Here is an 11,959-nt window from a genome sequence, read left to right on the forward strand (position 1 = left end):
TGTAAAAAAAAAAAAAAAGGTCGGCTGCAATGTAAAGGCTCGTTAAAGAGCAAATCTTTATTCACTACAGTCCTTTTTACGGGCCATTTTCTCATTCCATTAAACTGAGGAAATCATTTTTCACTTGACAGAATACGTCATGAGATGAGGAGGAAGAATGAATAATGTAATTATATATTTCACGCCAGGCCCTTTTCTGGAGCAAACAGTGAATTGAACGAAGAAAGAAGTCTGTGTTTATTTAAAGGAATTAGCTAATATCACATATCAAGATGAAAATGTTCAGTGTTTCAGTCAATGAACTAAAATTGAATGGTGTTTCACAGTCAAGGTTTGGGCCAGTGACTGTTTACTGAACTGCTACTGCCTCATGGTTACACAGTGGGTGTACAAGTTTGATGGCTGCTTTGTTGAATCTCCCTCGGAGGGAAGCAATTTGTGGGAAACACAAAATGAAATAAACTTTTGGTGTGTGTCTTGATTAAAGTAATTCATCTAATTTGTGAAATAATGAATTAATAAATTGCATTTCGATGTTGACATCAGAATGCTTTCGATGTTGCTACATTAGGTCCACTGAACATTTTTTTTTCCATACATACCTTTTTTTGGTTTGTTTTTTTACTACAATTCTCTGTTATCGCAATCTCATTTACTCTTCTTCATCATGGATGTTCTGCTTGTGACATCGCAGTGTATAATGCGGAGCACCTGGTGATTTATCCGCTTATCCATCCGCTGATTTAACAGCTCACAGATACCGATACCAGGTACTTACTCCATTACACATAAAGTTACTTTGAGTTGTATTGTTTTTCCATTTATATCATTATTTGATCAACATTACTCAGTGTTTTTCTTGTACATGGGCAACAGTCACAACTTTCATTGCTGTAAAATACAATCTTTATAAAATTGTGACAAAATGACATTCAAAAGCTGTGGTTTCCTAGTATCAGTGGCCATTCTATGAGTACGAGTACTCAAGCAAAGTATCGCGTATTGGTCCAAAACCGTGCTTGAGTACTCGTATCATATCGGTGCATCCCTACTTTTAGACATTGATTATTTACTGCTACCAGAGAGTTTTGGGCATGATGGTCCATTTCTCTTGCTCAGCCAGGCAGGACAAATATGGCTTACACTGTAGATATGCTCACAGGGAGGTACGTTTCACCTCTCTGTGCCGATGTCGCCCAGGCCTCATGCGCCCACACTCCTGAGACCGCGTCTCCTGACATGTTTCCCTGAGGCGGTGGGCCCAAGGGATAAAAATTGAATGGCTGGAATGCGCATGTATGTACTTCTTTATGGTCATAAGCTTTGGGGCATGACGGAGAGAACGAGATCTCAAGGGCTTCGAGGGCTGGCAGGTGTCTTCCTTAGATATAAGGTGAGGAGTCACTCGGGAGAGACTCAGAGTAGAGTCACCGCTTCTTCATGTTGAAATGTGCCTGATGAGGTGGTTTGGGCATCTTAAAAGGATGCCCCCTGGGCACCTCCCATGGGAGGTGTTTCAGGCACGGCCAGCCAGGAGGAGACCAAGGGGTCGACCCAGGACTAGGTGGAGAGATTCTTCACTGACCTGGGAGGGTCTCGGGATCTCCCAGTCACAGCTGGTAGACTTTGACCATGCGAAGGACATTTGGCGCTTCCTGTTGCTGTCCCCGCGATCCAGCGTCAGATAAGCGGATGGATGGATTGAAATGCTCACACATACAAACACAACTAAGCCAAATCTGAGGTAGCAAACTGCAGTCAAAGAGAAACGATTTTCGCTTGTCTATGTCTTGAATTATGCCATCATCGTCAAGTTGGTCATTCATAACCACGTGAGCACCATGTATTACATTTATAGTCGACATGAGAGAACATGTCCTACCTGCTTGTGCATCTCAATGTTCAGTCCGTATGACATCTCGTAATACTGAAAACCACAGAAAAGTAGCTATAGCAACATGTTTGTGCCAGGCATTTTTAATTCATACTGAAACCGACTCACCATGACATAGTGTCGCTGCATCTCGGTTTTCTCGCTGGCCAGTTTCTCACACTCCAGTTTCAGACTGTGAACAGCACACAGACACAGAGTCAACATCAACTGCATCCACGACCTGCAGATGAAGATACTTACTCAGCACCCGCTGTGTGGTAACTAATGGATCAATAGACGACCACACAAACCTCATCATGTATTTTACGCAGAGAGTGGAGACCCAAACTGCACAATCCACAAAAAGGCTAACTTGCAATGGAGCGGCCATGTGACGACTGACACTTTTTAAATATTATTACAGGAAAAATTCCCGGTGATCCACTCCCACAGCCAGTGAAGAATGTGATCAAGTGAAGGTGCTGACGGGCCAAAAGGCGTCAGATGCAATAAAGTGAAACGTGAATATTAAGTCAATCAAACTATTAATTGAAAAGACAATTTATAAAGAAAGGGGCAGAAATTAAAGAAACTGTTTTATCAATTTGTACATATCTATTCATCCATATTCCAAACCACCAAACATGACTCCATTTCCATCAAGGTTTCAATATTCAAATTTTGAATTTGCTGAACCATTGTCATATAAAGCCAATCTTTAATCACACTGTCAACTGCCTATGATGGGTTTTTTTTAGTATGAGTGAACGTCACCATAATTTACTGGCAGGACAAAAGCAAATGAGGAGTCAGAGATGAAGATCCTGCGGTTGTCATTTGCATCTAATGTGGAGCTTTTGAGAGGCCAAGTTAGGGAGTATAGTTTTGAACAAATTATGTCTCTTCTACCTTTAGCATTTTTGGTATTTTTATGATAAATATTCTCAAATATTTTGGGTTTTTTTTACAAATAAATAATAAATTGTAAACATTCCATTCATGTTTAATATGCTTTTCATGTGAAATATTGTAAGTTGCAAATAAGTATTTACCCTTTCCTCATAAAATAACAAACACATAGTAAGCAATGTCTGAAGATTGTCGGACCAGTGGCTTCAACACTGACCCTTCCCTGACAGGATCCAAGTTTTGTCACTGAGTGACACAAATGGACTTTTCATCGGAGCACTGATGACTCATCCTCATTGTTAAACTATCTAAAAAGATGAAGATTACACATTTTACATGTTTTCAGCTCTCCCCTGACTACTTCCTTCTAAAAAAAAGCCCATGTAATAAGATAAATGCTTGAGATAAATGCATTTTTAAGCACAATTTATATTCAGCACGTGCATCTGATCCTTTCCTCTTCGCTGTTTACAAATCAATCTATCAGCTTGCATTTCAACTTCATGAGGCGGACTGCTCACGTATACTAAAGGATTGGTTCAGGTCCAGTACTGGCTGACAACTCGGTTCATCTCACCAGGTGATTGGACAATTACCACACGGCTTCCAGTGCTTGGTCATTATTATGCATTGGTATCTTGTGCTGGATACATTTCATGCTTGGTCATGCTGGCTACAAGGCATTTCACACTTCCAGAGAGGCTGATAGGGTTCAGCCAAAACAGATTGAATTCTACCATGTTTGCTCAAACTACACAAGTTTTATTCATTTACAGGCCAATAGCTGTAAATAAAAATTTAAGAAGCTAGGTGAAAGGAGGTAGAGAGATATTGACTCCATGAGATGCACCATTTGAAAGTCATTAATCATAATAACAAGGTTATTTTTAAGAGCTCTCATGTGTTACTCAGAGTTGAACCATTTCATGAGACAACTTAGTCCTGTTCAAGGTTGCAGGGAGTGCAGGAACCTTTCGGGCGAGAGGCTGGAATACACCCACGACAGGTCGCCACGTGAGGGCAACTTTAGCCCATTTAACCTAGTGAGCATCCGGAGAATACCTTAAGTGCTTAAACCATTTGCGCTTAAAAAATATCAGACCACAATCGCACATAAATCCACGTTTATAACTAGAAACGCCATTAATTTGTAGGACCTAGGAGTCCTCTTCTCAGCGAACAGTTAAAATCACTTATTTGTAGGTTTTCAGCCAGTTATTCCCATAACAAACTCGCTCCTACATACATAGGTCCAGTGGCAAGGGACACCCTACAAAAACAACACTTAGATCAGATAGGTAGTTTTGATCACCATGGAGCTGAATGTGCAACAACAGTGAGTCACTAATGTCTGTGGTTACCAAATACCGAAAAACAGCGGTTTCGATTGTCCAACGACAATTAGATCAAGAAGAGCTATAATATAAACAGCTACCAAATCTGTTTTCAACTATTCAGTCAAATTACCTACTCCCTGTACACTCATGTGGCTCCACAGAGAGACGATGATACCCGGCTTATCTTCAGATCCTAAACTGTCTGCTGTAACAAAACCATGACTAATCATCTATTGTAACACATCAATTCCAAAGAGAACGCGGATATCAGCAAAAACACCCCTCTCCATTCCACAGAGTAAAATGTGGCTCACGCAAGCTTGCAGGTGTATTTGGCTAGACGAATATAAAGTGATTTATGATTGACTGCATTGAAAACAATTACCAGAAGAAAGCAAGCACAGTAAACTCACTCTTCAATTCCTGTGTAAATAGTAGGTACTGAGTCTTTTTAACAACTCTGAAACATCCTGGGATTTTAATCTCCATTGTGTGTTCTTTGCCACTCACAGATAGTCATTCATTGGCTGTTAATTTGTAAAAATGAGTCCTGATCCAACGCCTAGCAACATGAAAGAGAAATTAAATATCAAAATAAAGGCATGTGTTGTTATTGAGAGTCAAGTTATCTAGTTATATTGTAGTTTTGCATTCATGTTAAGAGACAGATGGAAGCAAATCAGATAATGATATTAGACATTGGGGGAAGGTACAAATAAAGTATCAAAAAAGTAAGAGGTCATTACAGCCGTACAAGTTCATTGTTCTTCTCCAAACTCTCACCTGTGATACTGGGCTTGCAGGAACTGGAACTCTTCCTTGATCCTGTCGCAGGACTCGCTGACGGTGAACTTGAACGGCTGTCCCGGCTGGTGCGGCACCTCAACCCACAACCAGAGAGCGCGTGAGGGGGAGAAAAAACATGATGATATTGGCCACCAAAGTTCACTGTCACGACTCTTAGTGAACCGATTGCATTGTACATCACAGTGTCCCTCTGTCACTTGTCTGGACTTTCATCGGCCACAGTCACACGCACATGGACACACACGCACGCATACGCACAGCTGCGGTCGTTTGTCATAAAGATTTATTTCCCGTACGAGCGCGCACTGGCACGAAAACGCAACCCAAAGTGAAGACGCGCGGTCGTTCATTTGCACTCTCTCCTGTTCAACAATAACACGAGTAAGCAATGGAACATACCGGATGCCGTGAAGGAGGGTACATCTTGCTCAAGTCTCGAATCATTTAGAATCAATTCAAAAGTTCATCGACCTCAGAAAAAAATCAGAAGTGCGCACCACCCGTGCGTAAGAGGCGAACAAAATTTATGTGCAGACGTGGAAGAAAAAACTGGAAACATCCACGGATCTTCTTGTGGCCGTCATATTGAAGTCCTCTCAGCGGCAAAGCAAGACTCAGCCAGTGGATTCCAGGTGTGGATGCTCTCCAACGTCCTCGGTACTCCCGCTCCACGTCGCCCCGCACGCATCAGTTCATCTCAACATCCCCTTCAAAAGCGTCACCTCACCGATAGTAGCGTCTCGTCGCTGCGGAGCCAAATTTAGGAACTCATCCGAGAGCAATTACATATTCACAACAATTACGAGGGCGTGCGCCTTGACGCCGGGACGTGTAGTTTCATTTCCATAAGCCTGAGAGCAGCGGAACAGATGTGAGACCGCTGTAAAGAACTACAACTTCCCTGCACCTCCGTGACGCCCCCTGCAGTCAGAGCTGGGTGGTCCGGAGGAGGGGCGACTATTAACGGCATCCAATAATGTCCGGATTGTCCGTCATCCACCTTCCGATTGCAAATCTTCTGTCCAATGAGCTGCGGGACAAGTAGGTTCCCCACGTGGGTCCGAGCAGTAGGAAAGATGACAGAGGTTTTTCTGGAAACCATCATGCACTTCCAATCCAGTGGCTTCAGGTAGAGGAGTGCGACTGACCGGCGTGTTTGTCACGTAATGTGTCATACTGAGCTGGCCACCTTGATCAGACAAGACAATGGTTTTCTGATATGGCATATTAACTGTACTGGTGATGGATACAGTATATGAATACAGCATGTTTGAACCTGTCATAGAAGGTGATTTCTGATTGATATGATACTCCTGATGAGAACCCAAATAAAATGCTCAAAAGGCATCTTGATCCTTTCATTATCGCCCACTCATGAGCCTGACAATGTTTGGATTCGGATAGAGGGAATGAAGAAATAACAGCAACATATAGCTCAAATGATTCGGATTCACTTCTTCAAGGGTGTTGTGTTGGACATAGGTTAGCTCAATTTTCTGGGGAATCCTGATAATACCAATAGATGACAAATAATGAACACGTATTACCCAGAGTGCCATCAACTAGAATGATTTTCCCATTGAAACTAGATGGAGAGTCATCAAAGTGACTAGTAGGGATAGGTGAGGGACACCATGGAACTGTCCGTCACAGGGCACATACGGTACCTGTGTTGACAAAGTACCACTCACACCTATAGAAGTATTGTTTATCAATCTGTTAAGTTGTGCATTTGACCGGCTTCTTCACTGTGAGTACGTGTGGGAAGAGGAGCACCATGTGCAGCTCAGTTGCGAGTGATGGACAAGTCAACGCATCAGCAGAGATCTATAGTGTATAGAAAGAATGTGACCGAATCCACATAATATGCTCACATTGGTAGACTGTCAACACATTGTAATTGTTCATGATTTAATGTCATCTCATCGCCACCCTCTGTCTCTGGAGAAATGAGGTGAAACTGGTTCATTTCTCATGGCACACCTCACAGTCTCTCACGGCACACTGGTGTGATGCGGCACACTGGTTGAAAAATGCTGCTATGGACAATTCACTATAACAACCAGTTCATCGTCCTCTTATTTTTACATGACCATTCAGTGTGATGGAGCCAACCAATGTTTGGCACCATTTTCAAAATCTCATATAATTTAATCTAATCTTACTATGAAAAGGGTGAGTCATCGCTTTCATTAAAGGTCCTTCGTTTATATGACCTGCAGTTCTTCCTCAAAAAGCAACAGAAATCTACACTGAAGGTGACATTTGAACCAGTTATGAGGATCGAGCTATTGGTAGTGCGTGATACCTTTGTCCATGTCTGGTCAAGTGATTCAATCAGGGCTTATTTGTTGTCTGCAGGTTGTAATTGACCTCTCGACAGATTTTCCTGGCCAGCCAGGGGAACACCTGCCACACCCACTGAGGTTTTCAACAGTGTTGAAATTGCTTGATGATGATGCTCTGGACTATTGACACAGGGACATCATACTGCTTTGATATGACCTTGTGACCTCTTCCTTTACTGTGGGAAAGCACTTAGACGTTGATGCAGATCTTCACTGAGCTCCTTCTTCTTGGCCATATCGATCAGTCAGAAGACCAGAACATTTTCCCTCGATTTACACTCTTCTGGAAAGACGCTACTTTGATCAGGGCTTCACAAATGGTCAACAAAAAAGAGTTTATTCCATGGGAACATCTTGAGACAACTACAGACAACAAAAAATGACACGTTTTTCTGGAATTTTGCCATGAGCATTTATAATTCTGAACATGTGAAAATCAACTTCTGACCATAGATTTACTTATGAAAGTAAAGTTTAGTTTGTGGGTTTGTGCCAAGCAATGAGAAGACACAAGCTCCACAGGAATTGCGAGCTTTTATAAATTAATAATTCCAAAATGTTTTGGGGTTTTTTTCATGGGTATGAATAATTTTGAGGCCGAGTGTACATATGTAGATGCTAGTACACAAGATGGACACGTCAGTCCAGGTCTTGATATAAGTTTTGGTATAAAAAAACTGTTGATTTAGTCACTTACAAAATGAAGGGCCTGGTTTACTGCATCGTTTACAGATCTGTTGGCTCTGCACTCCAGGAGTCCAGGAGGGCAGCAGTGATGGCTTTCAGGTGGGATAACAAGCTGTCCCAGACTTAACACCGTTCTTTTGTCTGGTCCTTGTTCGTTTCAGCAGGAGGAGAGGACTTTGTGTGGGAAGATAAAGCACTATTGTAGGATCATTATGACACAAACAGCAACAAACTCAAAATAACGTCCCTAATGCAATGTCTAGTGCTGGCTGCGATGTTTGCGTTCAGTGGTATGTATGGCGCCCATTTGGTCCTGAACCTGCTGCCCTGCGGGGTAAGAAGGGGATGTCTGACATCACTACCCCTTCTTACCTCTCGTATTCTCTGGTACAAACAAACACTATGACACACATCAATCCTGCTTCCCAGTAAGCCTGCCTGCTGATGTCTGACTGTCTTTGCTGTTGTCTCGGACTCACTCAGACGCCGGGCTGTGCACACACCCACCTCCGCCATTCAAATACACGTCCTATCCAGCACACATACAAACTAATATTTCGGGTAAGCACAGGGCCTAAAGTGACCTGCAGTAGCGGTGCATGAATCCCACCAAGGCTCAGGAAAGGTAATATCGTGCCCTCTCTTTTTCCACTTCAGCGGTTGAGCTCAGATGTGGGCGAGCATGGGGAAGTGAGTGGTGGGGGGCAGCTGAGGAGAATAAACAGATTTATTTGCCTCTCTGATTATTTTGCCCCTACCTTTTGTTCCAGACCTTATGAAACCCAAATGTCAAGTGAGGCGAGGGCCTCATATCAAGGCCTGTCAATCATGGCTCTCGGAGCACCTGAAGCCCCGACGCCGGATTATTGGCCTCGACACAAGAGCAGCGGTTGCCGGCAGCCGCGAAGCCTCATACCCGTCGACAGGCGCCTTTTTTTTTCTAAAGAGGAACTTCATTTGGCAATTGATGTGCAGGAGATTGCACAGGAGCAGACTTTGAGAGGGCGTGTGTGTCGGTGAATGTGGGACAGATTGGCTTATGCGGGAGAAGGCAGGATTGACAAGGGTTGAAGCGGGGGAGCAAGGGGCTTTAACATCTTGTGCTGATCCAGAGACATGTTCAGCCGCTGTACATGTGCAACTTAATCTTGGACCAGCTTTGTCTGTCCAACCTGCACAGAAATACTCCCCCGCACTCTCACAGAAACAGATTAGAATAGATCAGCCTGTACGTTATACCACAGCCCAGATACTGAATACTTCTCAAAAAGGTTGAGAGGATGCAATAGTCATGAAACTGGATTGATCAAAACGGAAGCACAAAGTTAACCAGCCAATAACACACCGTTAATTGTCCACTGGGCTTCTAAACCAACGACTGTCCTGGAATGAGTTACTTTCTTAAAGTACTTTTTGTTTACCTTACCACACTATCCGTGACAAATTGTGTGAATAGTCTCCATGGTTTCAATGGAAGTGTTTACAGTGGTTGATGTATACAATAGAACAACCTGTGTGATCCATGGTTTGCCTAGAGGACAGGAAAGTACAGAGAAGAAGGAGCCGCGGTGTCTTCTAGAGAAAGCCTCGCTCGAAGTTCCCAGGCCTGATGAAGCTACTAAGGTGGTCATTGGTAATAAAGAGAAACAATATTGCAGTATAACAGAGGAACAGAACATATGGAAAAGCAGGGACACAGATTGTTTGCACATGTGAGAGAAGAGTCAGTGTTGGACCGAGGATGTTGGAAATGACCAACGTGGTTTATGGATGAGTGAGGACATGAAGAAATCGGTTTAACTATAGAGAGGGGATGATTTAGCTAAGGTGTGGGGACTCCAGGAGGAACGATTGGGTCTTCAAAATTCATAATCCGAAAAGTGTTTTTCACAGCAATTTGACTTAGAACTGAAACTTCCATTTATTCAGTCGCAACCCTCACCAGATAATTTTAGAAAGACCTGATCACCTCCACCGCCACCGGGATGTCATACTCCTCCTGCTCACATTTCCAGGTCTGAAGAGATTTGCAGCTTACTGGCGCCGCAGGTAAAAAACATTGAAAACTGAGATGAGCACTGGCTAAAGAGGTGGATTAAACATATTATGTGCAGCCATCCAGAAGCTTCCTGCTCAATTGAGTGCTCCATCACTGTGTCAGCACAAGAGAACATCAATATCAAGAGGTTGGGCCAAACCCCAAATTACATTCGACGTTTCTGAAGCTAAAGTGTTCAACTGTGTTCAATATTGTGTTGAAGGGTTTTCAGGCTCACATTTTTCAACATGGGTGGCCGAGGATTCATAGTAGACAGAGCTCAGTCCAGTTTATCTTGAAACTAGTTGGACACACATGGCGCAAAAACAAGTCAGTGCCTCTCACATTAGGTGTGTGAGGGCATGTTTGGCCTTGACAAGCCACCTTCTTGTGAGGGCATTTTGATTTGTGATGACCCCACAAGGTTAAGCTTGTACTTGAGGATGGAGATATCACAATAACTGTGTCATTATAATTAGGTTTACGTGTAGTTCAGAGTCCAGGTTAAGGTTGTTTTGGATGGTTAGGTTTGGGGAGAGAGGCTGGGGAAAACATCATGTCAATGAGAGCTCCTCACAAAAATAGAGAAACAAACGTGTGTGTCCGTGTGTGCATGTGTGTGTATACCTGGTGGATCTGGACTCGAGGGGACTAATACTTGACAAAACACTATCCTTCTGAGGACCTCTACGCCTATGTAAGGATCTTTTTGCCAGACCCCACAAGGTTCATCCTCAACTTGAGGATGAAGACATCTAAATAACTGGGTCATTATAGTTTAGTTTATGTTTACTTCAGAGTCCTGGATGGTTGGGTTTAGGGTGAGAGGCTGGGGAAAGCATTATGCCGAAGAGCGAAGATGGTGCAACAAACTCGAGACAAACGCTGCAAATTTTGGATTTGAAAGTAAAGGGATCAGAATCAGATAGAATAAGTCCTGCATTACCTTTGTTGACATTAAAATGCTGTGATCATTCCAACGCCACAGCCTTAGATGAAAACACACAGTGGCGAGCCATGCATTTTACACCCAGGCCTTCAGTCAATTGATATGCATTGTCGTACACTCATTTGCAAAGTCTCAGTTTCGTAACAGAAAGACACCAACAAGACGGCCACAGTTTGCCGACAAGGGCACAAAAAACATGTCAACGTAGAATCACAGAGCTGAGCCAGCGTGCTCCGTCATTAACATGTTAAATAAATATCTCAAACATTTGCACTCTCTAAGCGCCAAGCCTGCGGTAGCCGCTTGATTGGAAGTGGCGAACTCTCTGCCCGGTTATCTTGCCGGTGTGGTTGTAGATTCCTGAGAAATGCAGGGGCGGAGAACAGCGTGACACATGCTGGAATGCCACAAAACATCTGTGGTTTCATTGCTCTGAAGCTAGTTTGCCCATAAAATCTGTATATGTTTAAGCTACAGGGTTCAGAGAGCGAGAAAAGAGTAGCGGTTAGTCCGGAATTGATGGCATGAATATCCAATTACGGGACGCGTATAAGTCACAAAAGGTTAAATCAAACACAGTTATTTATTTCACATTTTCAGTTTATATACAAGTTGATCACTGATTTACTCATTTACTGTCGATTTCCCATTGTTTGTGAAGTAGCTGTCCTATATTTCCAGAGGTTTAGAGGGATACCTTCTGCTTTTTGACAGCCATGCATCTTTTTCCCTGACTAAACTGGTGACATTTGACACCCAGGCCACAGAAGGTGATCAACAGGTTTTTATTTGTATATCAGCCGTTTTCTACTTGTGTATTTACTACTGCACAAGAAACTGTATGCACATAACACTTTAACTTGTGTGTACAGGTGGCATTCGAACATACCAATAACAAATAACAGATTTTCACTGTATGCAAGGGGTTTATTCTTACTTGTGAGTCCAATAGAATTTTCATTTGTGTGAGTCATATATAATTTAGTATGCTGGAGGCTGTCTATTGAGAGT

General features: G+C 42.9%; 1 protein-coding gene across 5 annotated transcripts in view; it reads right to left on the reverse strand.

Moving 5' to 3' along the window:
- LOC128762597 (transducin-like enhancer protein 4) overlaps window positions 1–5,731 on the reverse strand; it is a 35,333-nt gene extending 29,602 nt beyond the window's left edge. For 4 of the 5 annotated variants that reach the window (XM_053870941.1, XM_053870939.1, XM_053870943.1 and 1 more), the window contains exons 1-4: window positions 5,326–5,731; window positions 4,903–5,000; window positions 2,003–2,066; window positions 1,883–1,927 (exon numbers count right to left, since the gene is read on the reverse strand). In XM_053870941.1, coding sequence (XP_053726916.1) covers window positions 1,883–1,927; window positions 2,003–2,066; window positions 4,903–5,000; window positions 5,326–5,370 — 252 coding nt within the window. In that variant the 5' untranslated portion in view covers window positions 5,371–5,731. The remainder of the gene's footprint in view (window positions 1–1,882; window positions 1,928–2,002; window positions 2,067–4,902; window positions 5,001–5,325) is intronic. The other variant, XM_053870940.1, reaches the window with a different exon arrangement.
- Window positions 5,732–11,959: the final 6,228 nt, after the last annotated feature.

The sequence above is a fragment of the Synchiropus splendidus genome, chromosome 7, assembly GCF_027744825.2.
Source record: "Synchiropus splendidus isolate RoL2022-P1 chromosome 7, RoL_Sspl_1.0, whole genome shotgun sequence".
NCBI lineage: Eukaryota > Metazoa > Chordata > Actinopteri > Syngnathiformes > Callionymidae > Synchiropus > Synchiropus splendidus.